Source organism: Halichoeres trimaculatus, unplaced genomic scaffold, assembly GCF_033239565.1.
Source record: "Halichoeres trimaculatus isolate MK-OKI-2021-1 unplaced genomic scaffold, fHalTri1.1 fHalTri1_scaffold_16, whole genome shotgun sequence".
NCBI lineage: Eukaryota > Metazoa > Chordata > Actinopteri > Labriformes > Labridae > Halichoeres > Halichoeres trimaculatus.
In genome coordinates this window covers 1,469,298-1,492,508 of record NW_027437194.1, presented here as the reverse complement: position 1 = coordinate 1,492,508, position 23,211 = coordinate 1,469,298, and the positions used below count along the sequence as shown (strand labels likewise).

General features: G+C 40.6%; 1 protein-coding gene across 3 annotated transcripts; it reads left to right on the top strand.

Moving 5' to 3' along the window:
• The first annotated feature begins 708 nt into the window (after window positions 1-708).
• On the top strand, window positions 709-22,651 carry mphosph9 (M-phase phosphoprotein 9). 3 transcript variants are annotated; one of them, XM_074691132.1, is made up of 24 exons: window positions 709-821; window positions 2,457-2,728; window positions 4,963-5,110; window positions 8,000-8,089; window positions 8,173-8,618; window positions 9,126-9,291; window positions 9,398-9,470; window positions 11,075-11,178; window positions 11,873-11,989; window positions 13,347-13,792; window positions 13,926-14,075; window positions 14,195-14,282; window positions 14,397-14,612; window positions 14,739-14,786; window positions 14,871-14,935; window positions 16,787-16,888; window positions 16,978-17,205; window positions 17,276-17,424; window positions 17,541-17,795; window positions 17,919-18,039; window positions 20,183-20,274; window positions 20,745-20,947; window positions 21,663-21,731; window positions 21,848-22,651. In XM_074691132.1, the coding sequence occupies exons 2-24, from the start codon at window positions 2,493-2,495 to the stop codon at window positions 21,947-21,949; spliced, it is 3,714 nt and encodes a 1,237-aa protein (XP_074547233.1). In that variant the 5' UTR covers window positions 709-821; window positions 2,457-2,492; the 3' UTR covers window positions 21,950-22,651. The 3 variants fall into 3 exon arrangements, with proteins under 3 accessions (XP_074547233.1, XP_074547234.1, XP_074547232.1); XM_074691133.1 differs by having other exon boundaries at window positions 9,123-9,291; window positions 9,401-9,470; XM_074691131.1 differs by having other exon boundaries at window positions 9,123-9,291.
• The last annotated feature ends 560 nt before the right edge of the window (window positions 22,652-23,211 follow it).

Here is a 23,211-nt window from a genome sequence, read left to right as displayed (position 1 = left end):
GAGTGCAAATTCTGACTTCATATTTAAATCATTGAATTGTGCATGAGAGGGGGCCCATGGGTTATACAGCTGTCACTGTGCCATCCACTGTGTGTCAGACATTCTGCTCCAGAAAGTGTGCCCTTAATCTGAAGTTACTCTTGGGATTAAATTTTAATTAAGTCCTGTGCTTAAGAAACTAATATGAGCCGTGGAAATTTACTGGAAGATTGTCAAAGAAAGGGATTTGATTTAGCAGTGTGGATCAGAAAAAGAGCTTCATTTACTTTGCAGCATTGAAAATTAAAATTTAAAAATAGGAAACATCATCTGGTATTTTAAAGACACTAAAAAGGTGAAAAAGGATGGAATAAGGGAGTATAGCAAGACCAGTAAGAGTCATACTATTTGCTCAGTGCATTGAAATGTATCTGGAGGACATAATTAGAGAAATAAACAGCTGCTAACTCGGTTACACAACATTTGTGATAAATAATGTAGTCATAAAATATTCAAGTAGTCACAGAAGAGCTTAAATTCTTGCCTAAAGGTGGAGAAAAGATTAAACACCTCAGTCAGTCTGCCTCTGTGGTCTCAGACTGTCAGTTTTTTGTCCCAACAGATGTGTACACTCCGTCCTCCTCACAGCCAATAGGATTACAGAGTGAAAGTGATGACCAATCACGGCGCTTCATTTTCAACCGGGCTCAACCAATCGCGTGGCGGACTGTAGACGTTACAGCAGCCAGCTCTCACTGCAGTGCAGCAGCCAACCAGCAACTAGCTAGCCAACTTGACTACTGACAGAGAAATATGGATGAAATGATGTTACAAGTCAACGGGTAGGTTGGTTTATTTTTTATTTATGTCTCCTCAGCTTGAATAAGTTTGAATCCACCAGATGTCGTGTTTATTTCAGCCGTTATGTCACCAGTTCGCCCGCGTTGTCCTGTGCCTACGCTCTGCTTACAAACCTGTTATACACTAACTTAGCACAACTTAGCATCACAGCTAACCATCCCATTCACCTATCACTGGAAGGTAGTTAGCATTACCACTCAGCGGGGTTGATAGATAACTTATCATGACTGAGTTAGGCTTCTGTATAGTTTAACTTTAATGTACAGAATCAGTGCAGCTGTCGGTAAATGGAGCTAAATCAGCTAACGTGGCTGATTTCATTGATTGGCGGCTGCATTTTTGCTCTTTAAAAATGATGTTAACTGCAAAAGATTAAGCAGTTACACCAAAACCAGCAGATTCAGACAATCTCTAACCACAGGGAACACAGGAAACACAGGAACCAGATGACAGATAATGATGACAGACAAAGGAGTAGGTGACACTGCGTTATATTTACACCTCAGATTAAAATGTGTGGATGTTTACCTAACGCTTTGTTGTCAGATGTAGGTCAGTATTATCACAGAGATGGAGTTTATGTCATTCATATTTTCCCAAGATGCCCTTCTGTCAGTATCATTTATGTTACAACAGCTACAGATATACATCTGCTTATCATTTAACATCTCAGTGAAAAAAAACACAATTTGTTTTGTTTCCTGTTAACAACAAAGGTACAAAGTAAACTCCATATTTCAATATGAGCCACAACTTCCTCCTGAGGTGTCAAACAGAAGTAGATTTGTTGCATTATACTGATACAAGGATGCATTATTCTTCTTTTTTAATATATTTATTGCTGTTGTATCCTGTTTCCTGTTGTATAAATCAACCACAAAATGCATGTTACCCAGTTTTTTACATTTTTACAGACTAACAAGAACACATCTTTGCATGGCAAACACTAGTGTCCAATCCAATGTGCTTTAAAACAAGTTATCTTAAAATTAAGAAACAGAAGGAACTCATAATTTGGTAAAAGACACAATAAAAAGGGAAACATCAAGGATACATTATATTGGACTTTTAAAAAGCATTTATGACCTGGTTTATTAGATCAAAACAAGAGAGGAAGACTACTTTACCGAGTCCAATTAAACTAAATAAGACTAAACTGGACCAAACTATGATGCAAAATTCAGTATTTCCAAAATGAGATGTGAAAATCAAAGGATCATTCATTGATTAATGTATGAAATAAGCACAATTAAATTATCCTTTATGTCTTCTGGGTAAATTTTGACATTTTTTGGACAATTTCATACCAAAAAATGTCAAATTTTTACCCAAAGAGGCAGTAAATATTTGCTTGTTAGTAGGCAAAACATGTCATCCAAAAGTCTCCACAAAGTTGAACTTTTTTGTCGTTATGGTGGCAGCACATCATTGGCGTTATGCTAGTATCAGATATGTCAACATGCATGGTAATTACAGTTTACCCACTCAAACAACGATTTGTTAACTGGTAAGGTATTCAGGAATCAGTATTGGAAAATATTGTCTGATTTTGTACATCTATCAAACAAATGTTGTATTTCCTGACCGCCTTTCTCTCCCTCCCCCTCGGCGTCCAGCTGTCAGACTGACCCCCCCTGCACGGGCCCCTAAACATGTCCACAGATGACAGTATCTCTGAGGATGTGTCCAGCTCGGGGGCCTTGAGCCACTGCCACGCCAGTGCAGACGGGGATGGAGGGAAGGAGAGCGAGACCTCTCTGGTGTCCTCTGAGGGGACGTCAGCATCTGGGCTGGCTGTCTCAGAAGGCAGACACACAACCTCCCAAACAACAGGGGGCACTGTGGAGACCAGGCCCGTGGACATCACACCAGCATGCAACAAGATCAGGTACGCAACAGATTTCAGTGCATTGCAAATTATGCTGCAGGCTCATAGGAAGCTTCTGCCAACCAACACCCAGTGCTGATTGGATTTGAAATGTTTAAAAAGCCAAGATTCAGAACTACACTGAAGGAACACTACATTGCAGAGGTGTCAATTTACAACCTGGACAGAGACACAATTTGTGTCTTCAAAAATATCATTGAAAACAGTTTTAAACAAATACAGGTAAACAAGATAAACTAAATCTAAACCAAAATTTTTTTTTTGCTCTTTTTATGTGGCAAATGGAAATTAACATTTGATTATAATGTTAAATGGCATGCTGGCTGACAGTTTTTTCCCGATTTTGTGTTAAGTGTTAATGTTTTGTGAGAGAAGGGGCTAGGAAAGAGTACCTTTCACATTTGAAACGATATGGTACCAATGCCCGGTACCTGGCAATCGGTACTGGTACTCAACGGTACCAATGCCCGGTACTTTTTTGGTATTTAAAAATGGTAAAAAAAAATACCAATTTGTTTAATAATTAATCATTAAAAAAATCAATTTGACATGTCTATTCTTCAGTATATAACAATGTTGTGTTCATGTCCAGCATGGAAAATCAACTACTCTTTCTATCCCTCACAGTCACAAAGATGCATTTAGGTACTTAAACATGGTACCTTTTGATTTTACGTGAATTGGTACCTGATAGAGCCCAACCAATTAATCGGGCGGGCCGATTAATCGATTAATTGGGTGGGCCGATTAATTGGGCCGATTAATCGGGCCAAAAAAATTTGCCCTACGGAGATTCTGTTGCTCCTGCTCCCGTGTGTTAATTACTATAAGGCTGCTACACAGCCTCTTACTTCATAATGCCATGCAGGATTAACCTGGAATTATAAATTCACAAGTTATTGTCTTTGTTGAAATATTTTTTTGAAAATATTTCAATGTATTTTGTTATAATTGTATTTATTGCATGTTTTGAAAGCAGCTACAATGTTACTTAAAATCTAGTTTAGTCCCATGAATTAAATGGAAGAATAACTTGTGTTCATATACAGTATTTATCCTGTGTATATCAATGAATTTATTATATATATCAGCCAATATATAGAATATCAGTCGATATATCGGGTATCGGCATCAGCCCCAAAAATCCCACATCGGTCGGGCTCTAGTACCTGGTACTTTTGACAGAATTTGGTCGGTACCTGTAAAAGTACCTGATTCAGCACCCATCCCTAGAAGGAGCAGATACAATAAGATGTTTTCTTCTTTCTGCTTCTTTTCATTAGTTTGAGATTTTAGAAAAAATATATTGAATATATGTTTTTATGACAGTATGAATGAAATAAAGACCAACTAAACTAAACTAAACTTGGTACAAAACACACTTTTATGTCCTATTTCCAACACTGAGGTCTTTCAGAGTGTGTTGCAGCAAAGAAACTGCAATTAATAATAATAATAATAATAATAATAATAATAATAATAATAATAATAATAATAATAATAAAACCTAAGATATTTCAGCAGAGAGAATAAAATGATAAATAATTCAAATAATAGAATTAAGGTATGTTTCTGTGGAAGTTAAAGTGGTTTAAAGGTTGTTTTAGCTCCAAAAGGAAATAAAACACACATTGTTCCTTAGGTAGAGATGATTAAAATATACTGTCTTAATGTTTTTACTCATAATTACAGATTAAAGTCATTTTACAGATGTTAAAACAGGCGAGAATCACCTTTTTCTCTTGTCTATTTTCTAGACACATCATAAGTGCTGGGTGCCTCTGTGTGCTCTCTTTCAGGAGTTAAATCTAGAGGAGCATGGGATTTGTAGTTTGCTGTAGAGCAGTAGTGCTCACAGTGGGGTACCAGGACACCTACGGGTCATTTAAGGGGTCCAGGATGTCTTAAGAATTATGTTTTTACTCTTAAATCAAAGATATGTGATAAATATTGTTGTTTTTTACATGCTTAGACATCTGAAATTCTGATAAAAGAAACTTTTGGAATGAAACAAGATGATAAAGTTCAACTTCACAACCATATAGATTTAAAACTAGGTTTAGAGATACTGTTTAGAGTAAAAAAAATGCAGTTTTTCTAGTAATTTCGGATTTAATTTGTCTGTCTGTGCAGCTATGTCCTTGCCCGGCTGTAAAAACATGTATGTACTCCCATCTCATGCATGTATTACTCTGCCTCCATGTGTGATTTATGCTGGTATGGTTTTATTGTAGGAGTCTGTGTCTGAGCACAGATGAAGCGTTCCAGCAGGGGAAGAGCCTCCCATTCATCAACCCCAGCTCCCTGGAGACCCTGAGGGCTTTGGTGCAGGAGATCCAGAGCAGCGGAGAGACAGACCCCGAGATCTGGAAGGATTGTGAGGTAGGGAAAACGTACTACAGAGCCTGAAATAGAAAAGTGCTTGTAGTATGTGTTAGCAGGAGCTGATGTAGTGGAAATAAAGTTGGGGTTAGCTGTTGTTGGTGTTGGCTGCAGCGGCCTCTCTTTGTGCTGTCACTTTTATCTGACAGTGAGACACACAAACAGCACAATGCAGCGGATTTTTCAGACACAGGAGGTTAGTTGGAGGGAGCAGACGAGCGTGATGTACTGCTACACGGAGACACCCCACTGTATAGATCATCAGGCTGCTGAGTCTGCACACCTGATCCTTAAAACGTCAGACTGATGGAGAAATATTAGATCTCTGAGATGAGAGTTTGCACCGGGATCAAAGTCCTTCAGAGCTGCACCTCTCGGCCGGTTACAAACTCTGAAAAAACAGGAGTTAAAAACTGTATTTTACCATGACAAGAAGGTTTTTTGCTCTGTTTCTGCAAAGTTTGGAGGACAAACCGTTCTGTTTTTGCACATCTTCAGACGCAGACATGTTCACACTCGCTGGGCTGAACTGAGACGGCCACATGGGGCTGAGAGCAAATGATGGAGTTCACACCGTGTGGGATGTTGAGGCCCTGGGGAGGAAGGAAGTATAGATAGACTTCAGCTGGATTTCTGATGGAGAAAGTGTTGTTCGGTATCACAGAACAGCTTTTTAACATTTTCAATAAGTAAAGACAGAGAAATATAGTTTTTTCAGGGCCAGATACTGATTATCATTAGTCAAGGAGGCCGATAACTGATTTTCGGGACCAATATCTGTTTGTAGTAAACAGCTTTTCACCTCTTCTAAGTGTGTGGAGCACTGTGCATGCACAGCTTTCACTGCTGATTGGCTGTTACTTGAGCCATGGCTCTGCGTGTAACCAGAGGAGTGACTGCAGACAGCTGTGCAGCTGCATTAGCGCCTAAATAACACAGTTTAAAATGGTTTCTTAAAAGCCGTCAGATTAAAAAAAAGCTGATGCCCAAATGTCTCAAAATGCCAAATATGGGCCGTGCCGCCATATTTGGCATTTTGAGGCATATTTGTTCTTCTGAGGCATACTTGGTGCAGGGATGGGAATCGTAAACCAGTTCCTGTTGAGAATCGATAAGAAATGTTTCAATCCATCGATATTGTTAGCCTTTGTGCTTAACGATTCCCTTATCAATTCTTTACATTGTGCCGGAGCCACCGGGCCTTATGTTGACTAGTCTGCTGCAGCTAGCTTAGGGCGTATTCAGACCTGGACTGTTTGGTCCACTTTAAACAGACCAGGGTTTGTTTCCCACGCTGGTGCAGACTTTTCATGCAGGTGTGAATAGACACAAACGAACCCTGGTGCGGACCAAACCACCAGACCCAGACCCACTTTTTGAGGTGGTCTCAGTCCGCTTCCAACCGAACTCTGGTGCGGTTCGTGGTTCTCCGGTGCAGGTCTGAATACAAACCAAAGTCCATCTGAACTAACTACAGGATACATGCTCCTTTTGGGCCTATAGAGCCACCGTAACCTAACCGTCTTTGGTTCATACCTGATCCTCCGTCTTCTGTTTAGCCACGCTGTTGCTGGCATGTTGTGGGTCAGGACACGCAGAGCATAGCGCCTCCTTGCTGCGATCATTGGTCTTCCTGTTCCTAAATTGTAAACGGTGTTGTCAAGCTGCTTTGAAGGAGCTGCTCTTGAAACTGAAAATGATTTAGCAGCTCTAATAAGAGCACAAACACATGTTTACCTCCATTTCCAGGTCTGTACTCTGTATGCCGCCCTTTGTCAGTGCTGTCCAATGAGAGCACTGATCCTCACACACCTGGATGTGTTTACAGAATATAGTCCACTTACAAAAAGTACAATCTGAATACGAATCGCACCAAACGAATAAAATAAAGTCCGCTTTTGGTCCGGACCAAACAAGTGGACCAAAGGACTTTTCTGGTCTGAATACAGCCTTAGCTTAGCAGTTAGCTAACGTTTCCCAAGAAAACTCTGATTCAGGATTTTCAGCTTGAAGTTTTCCTGAAGAACTGACTTCATAAAGAAATGTTCATCACTCTCTGTCAGGAGATTCATATTCAGTACATTCAACATAGTATAAATCACCTTATTTACCAAAATAACAAAATAGCGCAAGCTTGATGCTAACGTTTATGGGAAACTGCATTGATATGCTAGCAGTTAGCATATATTTGTATAACTTCAGCTTCAGAATTTCAACTTTTATCACAGAAACATATCACATCAACTCTTAGTAAAAAATACTGAGAATTTCAAATGTTAAAGCTAACAGGCTAATGAAAGCTATGGAAAGGTTCCTAACAACTTAAACCATTGCTATAACCACTTTGAGACACTAGATGGCCTACTTGAATTATTAATATATTTCAACACAGAACATCAACGTCACATTGTGTGAAATTTTGACCTGTTTCTGTTTAATTAGGCCCAGAAATATCCAGACTCAGGGACCAGTTACATTTTATTCACTTACAGTATAAACTCAATTAAATGTTGTTGACACAGAAAACCTGTAAAGACACTTTTTGTACCAAGAAAATTCACAAACAGGAATTGAGGAGTATTTGGAGTTTTGAGGCATATTGGCATCGTCTAAGCATATTTTTGGCGCAGATACTTGACATTTTGATAAGGTTTGCAAAGTAATCTTTTAAAATTCAGGAACATTTGACCTTGCAGGACGTTTCCTTCTTCTGCTTCATGTTCCTGTGTCTCTGGTGGTTATAAGAGCAGTGACTCATTATGATGACAGGGCAGTTCTCCCTGAAGTTTGAGATCAGATAAAAGGCAAACGAGGCGGCAGACGCTGATGAAAATGACCCGGCTATACCAGCAGCAGCTCTGACTCTGCCCTGTTTGCGTTCCTCTGCAGGGCCGATGGCTGCACCTGTTTCAGCTGGTGGAGAAGCAATACCAGGAGCAAATCCTCGCCCAGCAAGAACAATACCAGTGCCAAATCCAGGTGGGTCTGTGAGCAGTGCAGTCCGACCAAACCCTCTGGATCAAAGTGTTTCTGTGTTAACAGGCATGAATTCTGTCTCCCAGTTGATTCAGGATGAAATCAAGGCCCTGGTCCAGCTCCAGAACCGGCAGGCCTGCATCCAGCCACACACAGAGCTCTCTCCAACTTCAGTGACCAAAACCACAGCAAACACAAAGGACTACCTTTTCCCTCTGCTCTGCACAAACTCCAAGCACGTGGCCAGCGACAACGACAGCCTGGTCGCCCCCGCACACACACCCTTTAGCTCCCCGTCCCCTCCGCTCCAGAGATCAGAGAACCAGGGCGAGGAGCGGGCCACCACGGTGCTCAGCAGCGGCTACGGGACTCTGTGCGCCTGGGACACAGGTCTGGAGCCTGAGGATGGTACACAAGTGAAGGAGAAGCCTCCGTGGTCCCCAAACCTCCAGGAGGACGCAGAGACTGGAAAGGACTTGAGTCTGCGAGCGGAGGAGGCGAACACGTCAGTGTATCAGCAGAAAGCCTCCGGGTACGTCTAAACCCTTTGGAAGGAAACTTATCAGCAGAATGCTAATAACAGGTTTTAGAAAGTCTTCAAAGGCATTAAAAAGGCTTAAACTCATTAACAGAGGTCTTAAAACACTTTTTATCGCCTGCTGTGTGCAGCACCAATTCTTTAAACTCTCAGGCAAGAAATCGTCCTGTGAAAGATATTTATTCAGAGTTAAACTTTGGGATTTTCTGCCTTTATTGAAGAGGAAATAGGACAGGGATAAAACATGAAACAGGAAGAAGGAGTGCAGTCTTTTGAAACCCAGATTCATGAGACTACCAGCTGATTTGAGAGGAGGAATTCCCAGAGTATTAATCTTTTGGGTTAAATAAATTAAACTTCTTGTTATTGTCTGCTCAGCTGCAGACGTTACAGAGCAGATTATAAACAATAGAGTCAGACGATAAACTCTGTGATCGTGTTATTGCTGAGTTTTTCCATCCTCTGTTTCCTGCTCCTCCTGACCTCCTGCTCTCTCAGCAGCTCCAGCCAGCCGCTCACCTCCTGGGCCCAGAGGCAGAAGCTCAGGCCCAGGAAGAGCAAAGCAGGACACCCTCCATCCCAAACCCTGGAGCACCAGGAGCAGCCTCATGGCCTCAGAGAGCCACCCAAACAGACCCCCACAGAGAGCTCAGACTCCCCGGACCAGGTGGGCCTCTCTGACAGCGTCTGCTCTGCGTCCTCTGCGTCTGTTGTGGTTGTCCTCATTACGCCTGTGTGCTGAGTCTAATCCACTCATCTCTATTGCATTTCAGCAGAGAGCGGGCGGGCCGTCGTCCAGCTCGTTCCCCCTGAGGAGGAGTGACAGCCTGATGTCTGAGGCGTCAGGTAACGATTCACTGACTCTCTCTCACACACACGCAGCAGGTTCAGGCAGTGCAGAGTACCACCCAGAGTATTACTGTTGTTAAATAAACAGATCGACTTCCTGCAGCCTCTGATCAAGGAGAAAGAGGAACCAGCTGCAGTTACAGCAAGCGACAGTAAGGGGGCACTGTGGGACCACTCAGGGTCCTTTTTTTCAAGGTCAAACAATTGATCAAAAATTATTTTCTGATTTCCTGAAACATTTATTTTTACAGTTAAAGCAACTTTTTTTAATCTTAACCTGTTATAAATGTGAAAACAGAACACAAATATTTATTTATTTATTTCATTAATTATAATTTTATTGCTTTATTTATAAACACCAAAACACAACTATTCAGGTCATTATGAAAATTAAATTTGCGAGAGCAGGTGTGACAAAAACCTTTAAAGGTCTGATATGAGGAGCTAGCCCAGCAAATACTTTAAGATAATATTTAATCTAAAAAAACAATGACAATGTCAGTTTCTTATGGAGACCCAAAACATTCATATTTAAATAAATAAAAAGAAAATTTTGAAATAAATACAATTTTGATAAATAACAGATTAATATATAAAAATGGCCATTAAATTGAAAAATATGGCAATATTATTATGAAATATGTTTTCTTTAATATTAAATTATTATTAAAAAAATCACTATAATTAATAATAAAACTTATTTATTTATATAAAATTTTGGAAAGTAAATGAAAAGTCATTATTTAAAAATTATTAAGTTGTTGAAATAATTATTGTTTTTGATTTGATTTGATTTGATTTATTTATTTGTCAAATTGACCGAAATAAATAAATAAATCAAGTCAAATCAAATCAAATCAATAACAATTTTAACAATTTTACAAATTTATAAATTTTAAAATAATGACTTTGCATTTATTTTCCAAATTTTACAGAAAGAAAGAAAGAAACATTTTTTAATAAGTCATTTTTTATTTCTCAATGTTGTTTTTCAGCATATTGTCTTGGTCCGTCATTGGAAAAAAAAAGGTGTAAGTTTTGTTCTAGATAACATTAAATCAACAAAACAATGAAAATGTCAGTTTCTTATGGAGACCCGAAATATTCAGAATTCATTGAATAAAAACAACATTTTTTGATAAATAACATTTTGACAAATAACAGACAAATATATAATAATGGCCATTAAATTGTAAAATGTGGCAATATTATTATGAAATATGTATATTTTTTTATACTGAGTTATTTTAATTATGAAAAATATTTCATAATATTTATTTTAAAAAATTCATACTTTTAAAAGTAATGACTTTTTTATTCACTTTCCAAGCTTTAATACAAAATAAAAAAATAAACAAAAACAAAAAAAAGAGTCAATTTTTCTTTAAAAATTTGATTTTCCAGCATAATGTCTTGGTCTGTCATTAAAAAAAACAGCTGTAATTTCAGTGTTTGTTGTAACTACTGGTAACGATACACAGGGAAACACGCTGCTTGTTAGCTGACAGATTTATTCTCATGTTGAGGTTTTTTTGAAGTTTACTGAAAGTTTGGAGAAAAAGTGTCAGCAGACTCAAACTGAAGTAAAGTGTCTTTTTCAGGTCTCACATACTGGCGTCTGAATGAGAGCGAGCTGTACCACCCTCTACCGGACAGCTTCGACAGCGGCGCCTACCTCCTCCTGCAGGAGGCCTCCATGAGTCTGGTGAGTGTATCCCCGATGTATCGTGCACGTTTGACTCTGAGACAAGGAAACCTACACTGTCGAACTTCCTGTTTCTTTAATTTCTGTTTCTTGTGTCTTTAAAGAGGCGGGTACTCTGCTTCCCCATATTTTATCCATGATCTTTATCCTCAAACTAAACATTCAGATTTTCAAACCTCTACATGTTTATTTGTTGTAGAAATCCCTGAGTGTAGAGGGTTTATGGAGCAGGGAGCCTTAGTTTCAGACAGAGGCTGAAACAAGTGTTTTCTAAAACACCAAACTGAGAAAAAAGGGGATTTTCACGAGCTGTAAATCGTTATCATCGTTATACTCTGCTCTATCTGAGTGCTTTGTCACCACTCGGCTCTGGCAAACCAAACATACGTCTTTTACCTGTTTCCAAAAGTTTTCTGGGACACCAGATTAAAAACCAGGGGCTGCTGCCAGTTAGGCTCAGGTGGTGGAGCAGGTGTCCCGTGTACGGGAGCTAAAACCGTAGTCACGACTCCTGATGCTTTGTGGACCATCCCGTCCTTCACCCTCTTTCCCTCAGATCCCTCTCTCTGCCACGAAAACCCTCAAAGGTCGTTGATTAATAAAAACTGTATAGACGTGTGTAACCCTCCAGGTTTGCAGTCAGGACTCGGTTTTTACTGACGTGCAGGTTTTGGTTTTTGCCCCTGTCCTCCAGGCCCCCTCTCAGGAGCCGCGGCTGTCCCTCAGAGAGATCTACCAGAACAAGCAGAGAGCCGACTGTAAGCGCTCAGACTGGGAAGGCTCCGCCACGTCCAGTCCAACCTCGCCACAGGTACCACACATGGTCCCTCAGCCGTCCAACGGGTCTTTGGCAGAGTCTGTAACTTTGTTTTTTACTGGCAGATCTTTATCCTCGTGTCCCGGAGTGAAACTGGTTTTCTGTTTTCCTAATGAAATGAGCGTCCAGAGTTTGAGTTTGATTTGTTGTTTAGTAACTGAGACCAGAAAACGTTTCCCTCGTTCTGAGTCTCTCAGTCCCTGTTCAGAGATTGAGAGTTTAAAAAAAACTTTTTTTTTTGCTCTGACTTAAAGACGTTCCCACCTGCATACTAACTTCCTTAATAATTCTGTGTCAGTCATTTTTATGTATTTTTATAATTTCTTGAAATCTGCAACAAACCAATGAGTTTAAACCTCCAGCTCAGTTTGTTTCTGCCTTTCTGTTTTCTTTTCTTTTTTTTTACTCTGTGTTTTACCAAAGTTCCCCAGTCGCTTGATTTTCTTACTTTCTTCGTTTCTTTCTTTGTTTCTTTCTTTTTCTTTCATTTTCTTTCATTTCTTTCTTCATTTCTTTCTTTCTTTCTCCCTTAATTTCTTTCTTTCTTTGTTTCTTTCTTTTTTCTTTTTCTTCTTCATTTCTTTCTTTCTTTCTTACTTTCTTTCTTTCTTTCTTTCTATTTTCCTTTTTTGTTTTTTCTTTCTTTCTTTCTTGTTTTTTCTTTCTATTGTCTTCTTTCTTTCTTTCTTTCTTTTATTTTTCTTTCTCTTTTATTTCTCTTTTATCTGTTTTTCTTTCTCTCCTACATACCTTCACTTAAGCTTTCTTTCCTTCTTTAGTTTGTCCATCCTTCTATTCTTCCTCCCTTCTTTCCTTTCCTTATCCTTCCTTCCTACCTTTTTCTTTCTTTTTTCTTTGCTTCTTATTTTTGTTTTTTCTTTCTTGACAAATTACCTTTATTAAGAATTTCCTACCTTACTTCCTTTCTTCCCTTCTTATCTTTCTTTACTTCTTTCTTTTGTCCTTAATGGCTTTCCTTCATTAAGTCTTTCCTGTCCTTTCTTTTCTTTCCTTTGTATCCTTTACTTTCCCTTGTTTCCTTTCCTTTCCTTTCCCTTCCTTTCCTTTCCTTTCCTTTCCTTTCCTTTCCTTTCCTTTCCCTTGTATCCTTTCCTTTCCTTTCCTTTCCTTTCCTTTCCTTTCCCTTGTATCCTTTCCTTTCCTTTCCTTTCCTTTCCTTTCCTTTCCCTTGTATCCTTTCCTTTCCTTTCCCTTGTACCCTTCCTTTCTTTTCCTTTGTATCCTTTCCTTTCCCTTTCTTCTTTCCTATCCTTTGTATACTTTCCTTTCCTTTCCTTTCCTTTCCTTTTCTTAGAACCTAACAGCCTCTGAATCCCTTTCTGTGTTTCAGGTCTTGGTGTTGGACCCAGCAGCCAATCAGAGACACTCTGACCGAACGTCCGGCTTCACGTCACCCTCTCACTTCAGCAGCCCGTCCTTCGCCACTCAGCCCCACCTCTACCCCCGAGTAGAGACCCCTGTGACCCCTGACAGCATGGTGGAGTGCAGCCCGAACCCCGGAGACACAGACTGCATCTCTGACACGTCCAGCGCCTCGGCTGCTGGACCGTCCCCGTCCAAACTGCAGAGCGTGTGGGGGAAACCGGTCCAGGATCAGACCCGCACATCCAGCCAGCGGCGCAGAGCCAGCGCCCCCTTAGCCAGCGAGGAGGAGGGCAGCCACACCCACACCAGCACCTTGAAGCCCGGGTCGGCCTCTGGGTCGTCTCTGAGGCCTGCAGTCAGTCCACACGTGGAGAGAGCTTCGTCCTTGGAGGATCCTGTCGTCCTTTCTCTGTGAGTTTAACACGTCAGTGAGTCGAGAGGTTTAATGCAGATACTGTGGGGCGAAGAATCCTGCTCTTATAACACAGAAATAATGACGCTGCGGGTGATGTTTTCATCTGATGTTTCCTTCCTCTCTGCTCAGGCTGAGGCAGAACCTGAGGGAGAAACACTCCCGACATGTGGCCGACCTGAAAGCTTATTACGAGTCTGAGATCCAGAGCCTGCGAGACAAACTGAAGCTCTCAGACCTGCCCAAAGATTTAGAGAAGAGCAACCAGGTCCTCACAGAGAGGTCTGTAGATGATCAAATGTTTGGACCCAAATGGCTCCAGCATTCTTATCCTCAAGTTTTTCTTTGCAGCTCAGTTTGTGGTTTTCTGAGCCTCTTTGCCTGTTTTTGTTGATCCTCAGGTGTAAGCAGCTGGAGAGAGCTCTGGCTGAGGCCACGGGTCGGATCCAGGAGCTGGAGGCCACAAACAGCTCGCTGGAGAAAAAACTGGTACGAGGACTGAAACATTTTGTGTCCTGAACACCCGTCTGACTCCTCGAGGAGTCTCTTTGCTTTTCGATGCCTTCCCTCTTGGTCACGAGCATCACTTCCTGTTTTTTTCAGGCCGAGTGGCCGGAGCGCTTTGCGGTGGCCGGTGCGACTGTGAAATCCCTGCAGCAGCGACTGGAGGAGAGCAAGCGGTCCAGCAAGGAGAAAGACGCTCTAACGGCCCGTCTGAAGAGTCAGATACGACAGCTGGAGGAGGCGGCGCAGAAAGCGGGCAGGGAGGCTGATGAGAAGGAGGCGAGGAGGGAGAGGGAGTACAAGATGCTGCAGGATGTGAGTCTGACTCCTGTTTTACTCCTCGCGAACATTAACCCTTCACTATGTCTGTGTTATTCACACATTTCTTGATTTTCTGTGATGAAATGATTAAAATAGCATCCTTCTCCTGATTTCCTTTAGCTGCTCGGAGAATACGACTCTCTGCTCAAAGACCACGAAGGAGTGAAGGTAAAAAATCTCACATTCGATAATTTATCAATTATATCAGGAGATTCTTATTAGTTTTATTTTATAATCTTTATCTCTTTCCAGAACAACTTGGTGTTGACAGAGAGCAAGCTCGTCGATGCCAACGATCAGATATCTGACCTGAAGAGGTGAGAGCGACTTCCTGAAGTGTCAGGCTCATATTTCCACCGTTTGTGACTCTGTTTTTTGCACATGAAGCTCTCAGATGGTGTTACAGTTTTGACAAGAGAGTAACACGACCGTCGCCGCCTCCTACAGTTTAGCCAATGAGCTCGAGTGAATCGATGCAGCTCAACGCCGGTCGAAAAATAGATTGGCCGAGACTTCACAGCAGCTTCGGCTCAGTCCACAAATTGGCTCCAGTGGAGGCAGCATATGGACTCTGAGTCTGTGAAGTCCCTGAGTCCTTCCAGGGGAAACTTCTGAGGAGTGATTACAGGCCTAAAGAAAAGGATGAGGGAAAGAAATGAGTGTGTAGGCCAGGTACATGTCAGAGCATCCTAATAACAGATAAACGCACTCATTTCCCCAGAGAAAGTCTGAGCCTGTAGAGGAACGGAGAGAATTAAAGAAGAAAGAAGTAAAATGTGCAGAAGAATCAGCAGCTTCACGGTTTGATGGAGTCATAGAGGAGAGGCGTCTCAGGATTATTAAAGTCGATCAAACGAGCACAGAAGAAGCAAATTAAAACCAGATCATGACAGCAGAGAGAAATTATCCTCCACAGGGGACACCGGGTCATTGTACTTCCTCTGATTGAGCTTTCCTCACTCAGGAGAACACGCTAAAGCCTGGTCTCTGAAATCTTAACCTCACTGCAGTTAAAGCTCCCATATCCTGCTCCTTGTCTGCAGTTTAATCTGGATCATTGATGTCTTCATGAAATGGTAGTAACATGTTTTGGTCCAAAAAGCCAATAAATCAAGCACAGCAGCATTGTTTCCAGGCTCTCATAGCCCCTCTGTTCAGAACGCTCTGATTTAGTGGGCGTGGCCTTCATATGTAAATGAGCCACCGCTGATACCGCCCCGCTCTTCCACGTCACTGAGAGCGGCGCCACGAGCTCCGAGTGCACAATGTTTAGAAAACAGAGAAGCTCGTTGACCGTAACATTACAGGCTAAAACAACAGGCTAACTGCAGCTAAAGTTAGCATCCTGAAGCTAACACAGAGACAGGGGGGACACTGAGGAAAAGCTCCTCCATCTGCTCCACAGCACACAGCATTTAAAATACTCACATTTCCAGGGTCCCAGGTTTGTTGGAGGATGGTTGGTAATGCGCCTGGATTCAGGACCAGTCTATTGGCTAGCCCTCTGTTGGACTGTCCAAAGTTGGAAAAGCAGTCGGCCATGAAGTGACTAGCACACACATGCTCAGTTTTACTGAGTGTAGCTGGAACATTTCCTGATAAATGAACTCTAGACACTTAGTCTGTCTTCTTCTGAGATGGGAAGCTTGAGCATGGAACTATGTGGCTGTTTACAGCCAAAAACAGAGCAGTGATGGCTCTTCAACTTTGGCATTCTCCTCCCCACTGCTGGTTAGGTCAGGATTTTACATTAACAAGCTCTACTAAGAACAGGTTTGGTCATTAAATATCACATTTTGTGGGCTGGGAGGAAAGACAAATTTCACGGGCCTCAAACACCAAGGTCTGCTGCTCCCCCTGGTGGACGTATTGGTTAACAGCAATGCTAACAGAAGTATGTAAGCAGTGACTGTAACATCGTTTAAAAAGGACAGAGACATTTTAAAAGCCTCCAGAGAACTGACCAATCAGAAGGGAGGAGGGTTGTTGAGTGAGAAGCCTTAAAGAGACAGTAGCTAAAATTAAGAGAAACACCAGGAAGAGAAAAAATGATTTTTTTGGTGTTGTAAATCATGTTAAGCGACTACAGGAGCATCAGACAGACAGAATGAAGACTTTAAACAGCCCAGTACCCCCTTCTTTAAACCATGTTCCTCTCTTTCCCTCAGAGTGATCTCCAAACTGGAGGCTCAGGTGAAGCAGCTGGAGCACGAGAACCAGGCCAGGACCCGGCACACCAACCACAGTAACACACAGCCGTCAGGAGCTGGGTAACAGTCAGATTTCTTTAACATTTTAACAGTTTTACAGTCCTCACGCTGACGGTCAGTCTGATCCTGTCCTGCTCCGATGTCCACAGCCTGTTCCACCACCCCGACCTGCTCCTCTCGCCCAGTAAAGGCCGAGCAGAGCCCGACGTCACCTGCAGGAAGTCCCCCTGTCCTCTGTCTGAGCAGCCGAGCAGCAGGAAGTCTTTCCCTCAAACCAACCAATCCAGCGTCCACACGAAGCCTCATTATCCAATCAGCGAGCAGTCGTCAGGGAGCTCTGGAGAAGCCTCTGAAGGCGGCGGCGCTGTGGGGTGGAGGTGTGTGAGTAAACCAGATTTCAGGGCCAGAGGAGGACTGCAGGTGACTCACTGAGACTCTCCTCCACAGGTGTGTGTCTCCTCCTGAGTGTGAGCAGCCTCAGCATCAGCACCGACTCCAGGAGGCGGGGCGCAGGGAGGCGTCCTGTGCGCTGACGCCCATGATGAGGGCTCTGATCGAGCTGGAGGAGACCAGAGCCACGGAGGGCCGGGCCCCGTGTAAGAACACACACACACACACACACACACACACACACACACACACACACACACACACACACACTCAGGGACAGAGGAATTGAGTTGGACTCTAACGTGTTTGCGTCTCTCTGCAGGGGGGAACCAGAGGAACACCGTGGGCTTCGTGGAGCGCAGACACAAAGACGTGATTCAGGATCAGGTCAGGCTGCAGGCTGACAGGGACGTGGTCAAACCTGCAGGAGGAGGAGGAGGAGGAGGAGGAGGAGGAGGGAGGAAGATGAATGGAGCTGCAGCTTTGCTGAAAGCTCAGCGAGGCCTGTCCCCTGAGGGCCACAGGTCGTCCTCACTGCCCCCTCCAGCTCAGAGGAACGTCCCCCCAGCGACGCCCAGTGAGTGTGACCGGCCTGTGTTTCCAACCCTCTTTTTTACGTCTCCTGATAGAATATGAGGGATGAAATGAAAAAATCAGAAAGAAACAAAAATAAACTGATTTTTCTTCCTCTTCCTCTTAGCTAAGAGAGAAACTCTTCTCAGGCCTCTGTCGGCGAAGTCCAGTCCCAAACGCTGCCCCTCAGAAAACTACTCCACCGCCTTCGGTCGGCCGCTGCCCAGAGAGGAACACCTGATCAGGAGGTGAGACGCACACGTTAACTCTAAAAATGCAAATATGACGTTTCAAAGTCGTCAGTCCAAAGACTTAATGCAGGAGATCCTGCAGAGACCAGATTTAAAAACTAGAAATTTGAGAGAATTTCAGAGATCTTTAGCATCTTAGGCCCTAACTATTTGTTTGGTGGATCGTTGTTTTTTTTTGTAATTTATTCAATTTTTAAAAATGTTTTGTTTGATGGATCTTTTATTTTTTTTTAATAACTTATTTTTTTATTTATTTAATTTTTTTGTTTGTTTGATGGATCTTTTTTTATATTTTATTTATTTATTTATCTTTTGATTTTTGTTTGATGGATCTTTTATTATTAGTATTATTAGTATTATTATTTAAATTTTTTGTTTGATGGATCTTTTTTTATCATTATTTAATTTTTGTTTTGTTTTTTTTGTTTGATCTTTTTTGTTATTGTTATTTTTTTATCTTTATTTTTGTTTGATGGATCTCTTTTTTATTATTTTTTATTTATTTTATTTTATTTTTTTGTTTGTTTGATGGATCTTGTTTTATTTATTTATTTATTTTTGTTTGATGGATCTTGCAAAAATTTTGTCTGGTACTCATAAATGATTTTCAAGATAGAGCAAAAGTTTCGTGCTCTGGATCTCCAGACCTTCACAAAGTCTACTTAGAGTTCACAGGAGATTTTTTTTTATATGTTGCAGAGTCGATCTCAGAAACTTTTCTTCTGGCTGTTTCTCAAGATCTTGTAAAAGTCTCACATCAAAATTTAGCATCATTATTTTTTAATTTTGAAAATAATTCTTGAAATTAGCCAAAATTTTCGCAGGACCTTGCAAAACTCTCCCCAGATTTTGTAAAAATCACCTGGGATCTTGGAAACACCCCTAACAAATAAAATCAAAGCTTCTTTTTAATTTTTTTACTGAAAATATCTGATTATTCTTACTGTGAGCAGGATTCACCTGATAAATCCAGAAAAATGTCTTTTTTTAAGGTAGTTAAGACAAAAAATGAGACCTGGATTGCTTTTAATTAGTAAAAAAATATATTATGAATGTTTTTATTTATTTATTTTTATATTTCATGCTTTTAATTATATTTTAAATATTTTTTACATGTCAACAACAAAATGTGATATACAAAAACCATTTAAAAACAATTTAAAACATTTTTTTTATTTATTATTATTATTTTTTATTTATTTTTATATTTCATGCTTTTAATTATATTTTAAATATTTTTTACATGTCAACAACAAAATGTAATATACAAAAACAATTTAAAAACAATTTAAAACATTTTTTTTTTCATGCTTTTAATTATATTTTAAATTTTTTTGATGTTTTAAATTGTTTTTTAAATTGTTTTTGTTTTTTACATGCTGTGTTCTTTTGTCTCATGTTAGCTGTGTTATATTTTATTTTATTTTTATTTTATTTTTTTTCTGTACAGTTCTTTGGTCATCAGGGCCTGTTTTTAAAGTTCTTAAGTAAAGGTGTACAATCGTAATTTTCTGGCTGATCATTGATCTTTAAAAAGCCAGACCTGCTGATACCAATTTTTATTTTTGTTTTTTTATAACTGACAGCATACACCTTCAAATAATTGAAAAATACCTGTGAAACAATAAAATCTTTATTTAGAAAAAGTATCAGATGTTTTCCTCATTTCCTCTGTCCTCTGCTATCTTAAAATGAGACATTTACTGGATTGTTGAGGTGATTGTAGCTCACACTAAGTTTTTAAGTTTTAATAGAAACCAGAGGAAAACACTCACTGATTATTTTCAGCTAAATCTCTCAGTATCTGTCAGAAGTCTCTGTACTGACGTCAGCACAAACTGTTCATTAAAGCTCTTTGTGGGTGAGACGGTGACGCTAACGACTCCACAGGAGGAGGCTGGATTTTAAAGCGTAGCCTCCTAAGTTGTACCACAAGGTGTCATCGTTCACAAGTTAGAGTTTCAGTCTCAGCAGAAGCTGAGCCGTAAAAGCTCCGGGAGAAAAAACCACAGCTTCATTTTTAATCACAGTTCACAAAAAGAGACTGTTCATCATCGGATTCAGGACCGAGCTGCTCAAAGAGCTCAGGGGGTCAGACTGAATGATAGAAATCTTCATGTGTCTCCTCCCCTCTCTGCAGGTGTGATGGACAGGTGGACCAGCGGCGTCACTCCTTCCACAGCAGCAGTCCCAGGAAGAGGCTTCACTTCCTGTCAGCAGAGAGGGAGGACGGTAAAATATTCAGTTTCTTATTCATTTTTAAAACGCTGAGTGAGAGCAGCGCAGTTAAAAACCAAACCAGGGTTAAATCATGTCACAGCGAGGAGCTCCTCAGGTCTGATGTTCTCCTCATCCTGGAGCAGATTTAATCTGGACTCATGTTTCTGGTCTGACCCCGGCAGAGGAAACTTAGTTTGATCCATCAGTCAGACAAAACCATGATTCAGATTTTACTTCGTGTTAAAAAACAACCTACAATGTTTTTTCCCACCTCTTGAACCCAAACCTGGAGTAAATTTGTTGAATCTGGAAGTTTTAAAGAGTTTCTCTCGTCCACCTTTGAAGCTGTTTTGTTGATCAGTTTCAGGGACAGGGTCTCATGTACTCAAACACAGAAATCATCTGTTTGTTTATATTGAAGCTTTTCTGTTTGATGGACTGACTGAATCCAGCTCCTGATCCTGTTTTAATCCTCTCTGCAGAAGTCCAGCATCCCTCAGACTCCTCAGGCAGCATCAATCCCCCAGAGGGACGCTCCCAGCTGGGCTGGGAGGAGCAGGCAGCCTGTGGTGGACCCGAGGCCCAGGACCCCTGTGAGGACCCGGCCCCTCTGCTCCTGGACCGGCTCCACTCGCTGGCTGAGGCAGAGAAACTGTTCGACGAGCTGACGCAGGAGAAACTGCAGGTCAGAGGATTTCATCTGGGAAGAAGGGTTTTTACCCTGATTCGATTCTTTTAGGATTTTTTAGGGTGCTGATTTGATTTAAATTCTTGGTTATGTCTGATTTTGGGTTTTTTAGTTCCCTTTTTGTAACGTCACACGAAGTCAGAGCATACTTTTTTCCCTGTTTTTGTCTTTTAGTTTCTGAAGTAAGAATTTTTTCTGGACTCATCGGGTCACATTAAGTCTGATCAGACAGTTTTACTTCAAATGAGACAGAAACACTTGTTGGATTTAAGTGTTTTCTGTTTACTTTTGATACTAAGAATACTCTACCTGTTGTGTTTTTGACTTTATTTACCTTTAAGTGTGTTTTTATAAACTTCCTGCTCCTCTCTGTACGGACTCTACGAGCTGAACGTCAGAGACGCCGGCCTGAACAAACAGCTCACCTCTAATCCCCTCTGACCTCTGATGTAACATGAACTTTATTGTTTTTATACCAACCGCTAAATGACTTCTATTTTTAGGAACACACACACACACACACACACACACAGCTCCCTCTGTCCTGGTCACACAGGGACGTCTCCATGTTTACCCTCACTCATCATTTCCTGCTGACTAATCTAATGAGTGTTTCTCTCCATCGTTTGCCGCTGGTTCCATTAATGTGATTATTAATAACAATGAATGATTAACCTTTATTCTGGTGTGTGTGTGTGTGTGTGTGGTGCAGATTGAAGCAGCTCTGAGTCGGATGCCCGGAGCAGGAGGTCGAGTGACTCTACAGACCAGGTTAGATGAGGTAAGACTCAGATGGAGCTGATTTGTTTGATGTTTATGTTTTAAATCAGAGTGAAGCAGTTTGTATTTTAACTCCTTGTCTCCTTCACTTGCCTCCTCCTCTCGTCTCCTCCTCAGGTGGCCTTAGAGAACCGTCTGGAGAGAGTGAACCGTGAGCTGGGATCCATCCGCATGACCCTGAAGAGGTTCCACGTCCTGCGTTCCTCGGCCAACATATAGCAATGTCTGTCTTTTTACAGTGTAGATGCTAAAACTTAGTGTCTCCATTTTTTACAGTGCACTGATTGTCTCTTTCCTTTCTGTGCCATAAACTCATCTGTACAGCTGCATCTTTTTATACGCACCACGTATTACTCGGGGATCTTTTTTATATGTCTGGAAGAAATAAAAGTTTTTGGAGTATATTTTTAGAAAGACAGATTTGTAAAGTCGTTTACTTTTTTAGTCACAGAGATATTACTAAGACATGTTTTAACCGTCATGTTCAGGTGTGGATTTTTAAAGGTGAACCTCCAGCAGACACATTCACACCTCACTGCCATTTCTAGCCACATCAACAGGACGTCTGAGACCACTTCATTTATTTATTCCTTACATATGTTTTTATTTGTTTTTGGGCCAAATTTACGAAGAAAAACACGTTTACTTGAATGAAATCGCCTTTTTGTGTTGACTCCTCGTCACTTTCTTTGCTTCCTATTCCAAAAAAAACTGCTGTTTCCTGAAGAGAGCCACTTGTAAAATCAAAACCAGCACACTCCCTGAGTGTCAAACCCACACACAAACATTTCCACTCAACTCTCTGATCGGTTGTTCGATGCCTGTGCATGGGATTTCTTGCACTGCTTCTTTTTTTCCATGCAGATTTTCCTACCTGACATGAGCGTCACTGGAACTATGATAATGTTGTTGCACAATAAATGAAGCTTTTTTGATAGCAGTGTGGTTCCTGTGTCGTTTCTTCATCATCACACATTATTACTCCAATAAAGGAATGTCAAGTAGTGCGTAGTTTTGGTAAAAATGAAGATTTAAACGACAAATGTGGAAGATTTAAAGTGTTTAATATCAAGTTAGGTTCACGTGAGCTGCAACCTTGAAAATATTTCATTTATTTTCACTATTATTTCTATAAAATTTGAAATATCTAAACTTTCTACAATGAAAAATAGTTATAATATAAATTAGATCATATATTAAAATGTGTTGCAATTTTAAAAATATCAAAACATTCTGGGATTTAAAAATTCATTTTTGTGAATTAAAGAATTTAAAAACTTTTAAGACTTTTTATATATATTGTATTTTTTACATTTAAGACTTTTTGTGCCACATATAAACATGCAAAAAAATAATAATAATAAATAATAATAATAAAAAAAAAAACCCAAGTAAAAATACAAGACTGATGGTACCCATGTTTTTTTTTTCAGATGAATATTTTAATCACAAAATAAAGAATAAAAAATTGATGATTTAGA